An 8,706-nucleotide genomic window follows, 5' to 3' on the forward strand; every position below is an offset into this window, starting at 1 on the left:
GCACGGCGGCAGTTTATTGCCAGCCATGATTAGACAATAAAGAGTGACTTGGCCAGTCGAGCAGGCATTTCCAGGCCTCTCCGCTACCCGGACATGTACAAGAATGCGGTAACCCGCGTCCGGGACTTATACAAAACCTGGAAGAATAAGTCCCTGGATCTAGCGCTGAGAAAATTTAATAATTGGATTCTGACACTCACACCTCGGCAGGCGCACAAGATTCGTGCCTCAATGGATTTTATTCTTGTGAACCAGGCCATAGCTAGCCGGTTTGAACTTAGCTGGGTATTTGATATTTTTCCTTGGGCTCAGCAGGTGATATCCATCGATGACTGCTCTACTCTGGGTCAGGACTGGTTGAAGTGTAAGTAGAGGAGTTGGTGAAAGGCTTTTGCAGATGATACTAATTAAGATTAGATATCACAACCCAGCTGATGACCATGACCTATTTTGCCAGTCTCACTGAGCAGGACTTTATGCATTGCTCAAAGCTCAGAACATATAATAAATGGAACCGCCACGCTGTGCTGCATATGTTTGATGACTTGCATACATGCAAGCGATTTCAAGATAAGCTTAGCATTGGAGACTTCCCCCAGCGATTAAAGCCTGCGTTTAGAATACGCCGTGGTCAATGGAAAATCAATATCAATGAGCTCCCAGAAGGTGATCCTGCTGCAGTACATCGGGAGGAACGCCCCCTTCTAGATGATTCTGACATATCAGGTTCGAGTGATGGTGAAACACATGCCACTGTGTCCCATTTGCCAGAACAGTGCCAGGTGGGTCAGAATCTGAATGGGGCGGCTGCAGCACTGCCTGCCACTGGTAGCCAGAGGCAGCAGCACCGAAAGAAGAATGCAGGTGGTAATGATGGTGGGAGTGAGTATGCAAGTGAGGATGGGTATGAGAACAGGAGTGAGGATGGGTATGAGAATGAGAATCACAGCACTCTATATGTGCAGGGCAGGGAGAATGAAGACAGCAACACTGGACCAGAGCCGCAAGGTGGCTACAGGACAAGAAAAGGAAAACAACCAGCCCGGAACTGAAATATACACACAGTATGATGTTCAAGGGTATACTAGGTGATGGAGCATATCTGGCTGTTTTGCAGTTAATAACTTCACAAAAGTTTGGATTTTAATGATGTCATTATCTGGATAATTTATTGAATCATATTCCCCCGGCCTGGCCCATCCCGCATCCCCGATAGTAACAACCTTCCCGAAACATTCTGGCACATCGATAGTAAGATAGTACTGGCTATATATCAGTTATATGTCAATCATGTACTCAGAGAGATGTAAACTCACTTGAAGTTTCCATTGGGCTTGGGCTGCCTTCTGCGCCTCCTTCATCTTGTTGTATGCCTCCAGAATTTCCACTGCAATGTCGGTGATCTTCTTGATCACCTCCAGGATCGCGAAAACTTTCTCCAGTACTTTGACCGAGAAATCCAGGAGTTCCAGGACGTTTTCCGCGGTGAAGAGGGCGGGCTTCTTTTTGTAGAGGATCACGCCGGCCGGAACGAGAACGGCCACAACAGTGATGATGGCCATGAGACCAGCGGGCATGGCGGCGGGCATGGCGGCGGGCATGGCGGCCGATCGAGGCAGTAGTGGCAGAGGGACTGGTTGGAAGCGCAGCAGTACTGGTAGGTCTTTGTAGAGAAGAGTGAGATTGAGGAGAGGGAGGAGATAGAGGGGAGATAGAGGAGAGGAAGGAGAGGAAGGAGAGGGGGGAGAGGCAGCTCTTACATAGCCCTAGGCGGCCCCCCCCGGCGGGCCCTGCGGGCCGCAGTGAATGATACTAGTAGTAACGCAAGGATGAAGCTATTCAGAGGGCCACAGTGAACGGTACTGGTAGTAACACAAGAAAGAAGCTATTCAGACAGCCACTCCGAAGGCATACTTTACATAGGCGGTAAGACAGAGTGGCAGAATAGTAATCCCTAAGCCAGTGACAAAAGAAGGCTGATTCTTTCTATTATAGTTATCAGAGCCATGCTACTACTGCCATCCAGTAGTGCGACTGTAGTAGAGAGTCCTGTGAAAGGCATTTGCAGGACCTTCCTAGTAGCACTAAATAATAGTACTATCTAGCCCCTTGGCATTCAATTCTTCTTAGTACTACTAGTAGTAAGTACTTACTAGTACTGACTACTACTAGTACTAGTAGTAAGTGAGTATTCCTAGTAGTAAAGTACTTAAGAGTACTACAGTACTAAGTAGTAGTACTAGTACTAGTAGTAGTTGAACTGAGCTTACAGTAGTACTATTATATATCTTCACAGTTCAATTGTATTAGTCAAATGTATATACTAGAAAGTTACTTAGGTACTTTCAGTTATACTAGTACTACTACATGTACTCATAGTGATACTGTAACCAATTAAATACATTCAAAAACACGGCCATAACACTAAGATTTGATCTGTTGATAGATGTAATACCTATTATTCTATATTCAATACATCTGTTACTATGGATAAGTGTTACCCGCATATTAAACTTGTCGGGACATCATAAGCGTGTTCGGTAATGCGAGGTGTTGTTTACAGTCTTTGTCATCTTGCAGTACTACAGGCCATTTAGAGTTTTGTTGATATCCATAAGACGCGTCTAAGCGCACCCCCATCTTCTGCTCCTTCCTGGTAGCCACTTAGAGTTTTGTTGATATCCATAAGACGCGTCTAAGTGCATCCCCCATCTTCTGCTCCTTCCTGGTAGCCATTTCTCCTCCACTTTGGAGTATTGTTATTTCTGAATACTTTCTAGGATAATATCACATCATCTATCATGCCTCGTCCTCGGAAGACCGGCTACCAGAGATTGGAATATAGTATAAGTCCGGCCCCGGCCACACAGTCAGGTAATATACTCCCGTGCCTTTTGAGAAACGTGTTTGACTTTTTGTTTGAGGGCTGACTGTTAGTAACAATACTGAACCAGAGGTGGCTGCTAATCGCCATGGATATGTTCATAGCATCAATTCAGATGGCAACACTGGGATGGACGTGAGCAGTGATGCTGGCATGGATATTAGCAGCGATGCTGATTCCCCCAGTGATATTGATGCTGGAATAAACATTGACAATGTCAGTGATTCTGACAGTGATAACAGTTGTAGTGATGTTGATATGCCTGCACATGGTGATGATACGCTCTCTCTTGATATGCATGATGAGGATATTTCCTCTTTTCTCGATGGACTGAAGGATCTCCCGGTCTTGCCCTCTCAAGATCTCTCCTGCTATCAAGGTAACAGTATCCTGTGGAAGCCTTTTACAGGGCATTCTAGTCTGATATTAATGTCTTCCAGATCCCCCCTCTAAGTTCACTGTGGCCCTTGGGTTGTGGGCTTTCAGTGCCGAGATCTCACGGGCCAACTATGCAGCACTGGTGGAGGTGCTGCGTTCGGCAACTTCACTTGAAGAGCTGCAGTCCATTCCTGCAAAGGTGGACACTCTGAAGAGATATGTACATGATTTTCTGCCTGTACTACCAACAAAGGCATGCACTGTGCCAGTTGATCTCAATGCCCAGAGTTCAGTGTCATCTGGCAAGAAAGATTCGTCAGCACAAGCGACATCCCTGCAGTATGTTTATAGTCTACCACATCTGTTCCACTCCATCCTCTCATCTGATTTGGGGTCAACCAAGCTACATTTCGGAATGGCAGAGTATTCTGATCATCCTGTTGAGCTTTGGCATCAGCGTGCATGGGGCTCATCCCTGATCACTACATCCGGTCAGTATGCCTCCTCTCCGGATACTGGGGACATCTTTCTTCCGAGCGAGTTTGTCCAATTCACCTCCCAGCCATGGCTCCGGCGTTTGAGTATGTCATTTCAGTATGGCAGGATAATATTTGTTGGTAGAGATACGCGGTCTGGCTCGCAGACACAAGGCCAGGTCGTTTGTACTGTCCAGCCTGTTCTTGAACCGCACCAGCTGGCTGAGGTCAGGAAAGAAAATGGTGGGTCCCTTGAGCTAACAGATCCCCACATCGACAGTGGTTATCAACTGGTTGAGGATGCAGTATTCGAGGTCCCTGTGTCATCAATTAGTAGCCGTGTTGGTTTCCAGCTTGTTTATACTCATCGTCCCCCTGCCACATTATCCGAGGATATCATCTTTATTTATCATGTCCTAAATTTGCGCGATAATCGGGCTCGGTTGTGCACTTTGATGCACCCCCTGCGAGCAGAACTTGAGCTTGAGACCTTTGGACGTGGCTACTTTGTCTGGCTATCCCGCCAGCCACGAGTTATGTCACTACCCTTCCTCCTTTTTATTGATGATTTCGGAGCCCACCGCAACATGTTCAGGGCATTGAAGGGGATCTATCTCACACCTGCCGGCTTGTCCTATGCCGGGCGAAGACGTCTGGCAAACTCGTTTACCGTAACGCTGGGTCCTCATGGGGCCTCCTTTCAGGATGTTCTTGCCAATATCCATACTGACCTTGAGACCGTGGCAAAAGGCTTTTACAGCACAATCCATGGGAAACAAGTGCTTGTTACTGCGTCCGTCATGGCTCTTACTGGAGATATGCCACAGCAAGCTAAAAATAGTGGTATGCTCAGCTATAGTGCTGATATCGGATGTCGGACATGCTACTGTCCACGCAGCAAACAGTATCAGTGGTCATATGATACTGTTTCCCATGGCCGATATCATTTCCAGCATCAGTATTACCGAACTGAGGGTGATCACAAGGCCACTGTTCCAGAACAGCAAAGATATTTTAATGCTGTAGGGATACAGTCCGTGCCTTCGCCAATCGAACGGATCATGCCAACTCTTGACATTGTTTTAGGCCGTCCGTATGATGTACCGCACTCTGATTGGAAGGGGATCGGCTATCGTCTGCTGGAGTATATCCAGAAAATTCTTGTGCCTTCAGGGGTTTCCAACTTCGCTACAGCCTTGCAAAAAGTTGTTCGGCCGGCTCAATGGCCTCACTTTCCTCCTCTGAAACACCTAAAAACCTGGACATTGTCAGACCTTGGTCGAGGGATCATTCTCTTACCTATTATTCTTCGAGTATGTGCCCGCCCCGACTGGTTTCACCCGAGATTCCTGCTGCGGATTAAAAATATTATACCACATCTCTTTCCAAATACCGAAAATGTGTCCTCGCCACAGATGTGGCTGGTCCGTGCTTGTGCAGAGATCGCATTGACAACCACCCTTATCTCAACCAGCCGCGCGTTGCCTCCTGCACTGGTAAATGCAAGGATTACTCACAGCCGCCGAATCTTTCAGCATTTGGTGGTTACAGCTTCAGCCATGACTGATTCAGAGCTACAGGCATTCAGCATCCATGGTCTGTATCTGTGGTATTCGCTGGCCAGTTACCTAGCTAACATGAAGCAGGAAAACTGCCACATGATTATAATAAGAAGCATAATAAAGATAAATGGTTTAAGTATCTTGGGGTGCCAGTTGTTCATGCTGGCTTTCATTTTCATACATTTGCTGCTGAGTATGGCCCGCTCATGAACTGTAATGTTCTAGCCGGTGAGTTGAAGCATAGGTAAGTACCTATTCTAAATTATAGCCAGCTGCTGATAGTATCACACTATATAAGAATATTCAAGAGATGGATAGATCGCGCCTCGCCGCCTCAGCTGATGACTTATCTCTTCCGGCTAGATCGGCTCCACCACTCTTTACGCCTGGGTCTTGCGGGTTCCTGGCGGGATGATCATCCAATTCTACTAGAGATTGTCCAGGATCTGTATATGTCCTGCCCACGTCTGATCCAGAAACATATTCTTGCAGATGAATTTATTACTGACCTGCAAGTTACAATGACACATCCGATTGAATGGCCTCATTCTTCGCTTTCTGAGCAGGATATACTGGACATGTTACCTTCAGCGTACCGGCAAGAATATTCAATCTCACTTCCTCGCCAGTATGATAAAACACAATTATCTTACTATTGTCAGATCAAATTCTGTTCCCGGTATGATTTCTTTATTTTTAAGGAGACAGCTGTGAAAGGCTTTCGCAGCTGATTTCTATATATCTTCTATTCCAAGATACTAACTGTGTTCTGTTCTCCAGTCATTCACAGACAATTACCACTGGAAATTTTATTAAATACCAGTCTTCAATAGCATATGTGAGTTGTGGTATAAAGCATTATACACAATCAGAATGCTTCTTCTTTCTTTTATTACAGCCTTGGGTACGGAACGGAAATACAGATAAGGCAACAACTCTTCCTTTCTATTGTTCTTCTAAGAGATGGGTATTGTCAGGATTACAAAGTAAAGTTGAGCCGGCATTTATGATCGATATAGATAATGTTTACAGACAGGTATCAGTTGATATTAATACTAGACAAGATCTAGTATACTGTTCATGGAATATTGATTTTATGTAAATAACAAATTATTATATTCTGGTCTTTTACTACTTTCGTATGATTATATATTACTTCTGAGAATATTTTGTATAAGAATCTTACTATTATTTAAGGAGTGTAACCAGATAATCTCTAGAAATTATGATTAATATTTGTTATATATCTATAAAATACCAGATAATGTCTAGAAATTATGATTAATATTTGTTATATATCTATAAAATACCAGATAATGTCTAGAAATTATGATTAATATTTGTTATATATCTATAAAATACAGTTTCTGTTCATAAGTAATAGATATCTTCCGTATCTAATCTATTTTATTACAGAACTATTCTTGTTAAATTATAATTACATAATAGTTTCTGAATCGTATTCAACTTTAACAACGTTTGTATGTAATTACCCGGTTTGGGTGAGGTTGTATCGTTAGTAATTATTATTATATGTAAATAATAATAAATAACTGTTTTGCAACTGTAAGCAACTGTAACACAACCTAGCTACAACCTAACTGTTACTGTAGGTAACAGTTTGACAACTATTATGAAATGGTCAGTGAGTGTGGCAAACTATTAAATATATATAAATAATAGTAAGCTACCATCTTTGACTTTTACTGAACTATGCTGTGACCCTCTCTACGCACGCCTCCGGGCCCCTATGTATGTTTCTGGGATTTGGTTTTGCTTTTATTTTTTTTTTGTTCTGTACTTGTATGATATGGCATTAGGCCTGCTACTCAGGTAAAGTAAGCTAGGCTTTGGAGAAATATGGGTTGGTCGGTGTTTGTGGTTGAATTATGAGTAATTGGGAGTGATTGGGATTGCAATTGGGATTTGGATTCTATGATTCTTTATTTCTCTTGTTTATTTAACTACTTACCTAGTTATGTATCTGCGTCACGTCACTAACCAGGTTTTTATTTTGGGAGGCTTAATATTAATTGTCTTGTTACTGCGGAGGACCATACACATGCATACTAGGTACCTAGTAGTATTACTCCTACGTACCTATTCCCTACCACCTATTTATTACTTATCTATCTAGTATCATCACCTACTACCTATCTTGCCAAGGTAGTACTGGATGCAGCACAGTACTTACAGCACTAGAGTATAAGTAGTTTACCCACCCAATAAAGTTTACCCTAGCCATATCCAGTTGCTACTAATACCCGCGCTGGCCGTTATATATCCACCATCCACCGTCCACCATCCACTGTCCAGTCCAGAGTAACCGGATTGTGATACAGCTTTTATATACTCTATATATAGTAGCAAGGTGCCGACGAGATCCTGCAAGAGAGCCGGACTCGGTGCAGGAAGACCTCAACAGACGCGAGAACGCCAGATGACAATCTAGTTAGTATCCATGATCCATAACAGTAAGCGGCCTGCTTGTGCTTGGTATGATACACTATCTCTATCTCTTATCTCACCCACCATCATGTCTCGGACACGCATATGTCTGGCTCAAGCATATGCATGCACTGCAGTGCTAGGTGCAGACAGCAGACACCAAACAAGGCTGGAATACACCGTAGTAGTAAAAGTTGACGTAACGAATGACGGTCATTTCCCTCTAGGGACTGGACTGTGTGTCCCGCATGCAAGTGTCGGCGCTAAAAGCAAGAGAGAGGTGAGGCAACGTGTGGTGGGTGAATGGGAATCATGGGTGAGAGGGGGAGGGGGGTGATAAGAGGTCTGTCTTCTCTTTCTTTCCTGTCTCGTTCTAATCTCCATATCCGTCTTACTCCATCTTTCTTCTGCTCTCTCCTCTCTGATAAAAGTCCATCAAAATGTGGTGGAAAAACGCAACCATCTACCAAATTTACCCGGCCAGCTTCCGCGACAGCAACGGCGACGGCATCGGAGACATCGGGGGCATCCACAGCCAACTAGACTACATCCAGAGTCTGGGCGTGGACGCGATCTGGCTATGTCCGATGTACGACTCCCCGCAACACGACATGGGCTACGACATCTCGAACTACGAAGCCGTATACCCACCGTACGGGAGCGTGTCAGACATCGAGCAGCTGATCAGCGCGTGCCACGCCCGCGGGCTACGCATCCTGCTCGATCTCGTCGTGAACCACACCTCCGACGAGCACGCGTGGTTCCAGGAATCGCGATCGTCGCTCTCCTCCGCCAAGCGGGACTGGTATATCTGGCGCCCTGCGCGGTACGACGCCGAGGCAAGCGACGGGCGCCGAATAACTGGCGGAGCTGTTTCGGCGGCAGCGCGTGGACGTGGGATGAGACCACGGGGGAGTATTACCTGCATTTGTTTGCGACGCAGCAGCCGGACCTGAAT

General features: G+C 45.0%; 4 protein-coding genes across 4 annotated transcripts; 3 read left to right on the top strand and 1 right to left on the bottom strand.

Moving 5' to 3' along the window:
* The first annotated feature begins 38 nt into the window (after positions 1 to 38).
* BO70DRAFT_29558 (uncharacterized protein) lies at positions 39 to 1,114 on the top strand. Its single transcript, XM_025539515.1, has one exon. It carries the CDS (start codon positions 435 to 437, stop codon positions 1,050 to 1,052), a length of 618 nt encoding a protein of 205 aa, XP_025394030.1. The 5' UTR covers positions 39 to 434; the 3' UTR covers positions 1,053 to 1,114.
* Positions 1,115 to 1,138: 24 nt separating this feature from the next.
* Positions 1,139 to 1,641, bottom strand: BO70DRAFT_383669 (uncharacterized protein; the record flags this gene model as incomplete). Its single annotated transcript, XM_025545596.1, has 2 exons — positions 1,317 to 1,641; positions 1,139 to 1,262 (listed from the first exon to the last, which is right to left on the bottom strand). Coding segments are annotated over exons 1-2 (408 nt in total), but the record flags the coding sequence as incomplete, so codon positions are not given.
* A 1,160-nt stretch (positions 1,642 to 2,801) lies between these two features.
* On the top strand, positions 2,802 to 7,301 carry BO70DRAFT_357125 (uncharacterized protein; the record flags this gene model as incomplete). Its single annotated transcript, XM_025541963.1, has 14 exons — positions 2,802 to 2,874; positions 2,955 to 3,263; positions 3,325 to 5,051; positions 5,154 to 5,334; positions 5,385 to 5,544; positions 5,599 to 5,979; positions 6,081 to 6,138; positions 6,199 to 6,204; positions 6,665 to 6,677; positions 6,750 to 6,781; positions 6,891 to 6,913; positions 6,984 to 7,052; positions 7,121 to 7,138; positions 7,277 to 7,301. 14 exons carry the CDS (start codon positions 2,802 to 2,804, stop codon positions 7,299 to 7,301), a joined length of 3,075 nt encoding a protein of 1,024 aa, XP_025394032.1.
* Positions 7,302 to 8,079: 778 nt separating this feature from the next.
* On the top strand, positions 8,080 to 8,706 carry BO70DRAFT_29653 (glycoside hydrolase; the record flags this gene model as incomplete). Its single annotated transcript, XM_025539539.1, has 1 exon — positions 8,080 to 8,706. The coding sequence occupies exon 1, from the start codon at positions 8,189 to 8,191 to the stop codon at positions 8,702 to 8,704; it is 516 nt and encodes a 171-aa protein (XP_025394033.1). The 5' UTR covers positions 8,080 to 8,188.

This window comes from Aspergillus heteromorphus (genome assembly GCF_003184545.1).
Source record: "Aspergillus heteromorphus CBS 117.55 chromosome Unknown BO70scaffold_107, whole genome shotgun sequence".
Taxonomy (NCBI): domain Eukaryota; kingdom Fungi; phylum Ascomycota; class Eurotiomycetes; order Eurotiales; family Aspergillaceae; genus Aspergillus; species Aspergillus heteromorphus.

Excerpts from the sequence above, each read along its gene's own strand:
- BO70DRAFT_29558 (XM_025539515.1), top strand. The coding sequence starts at position 435 with ATGACCATGACCTATTTTGCCAGTCTCACTGAGCAGGACTTTATGCAT.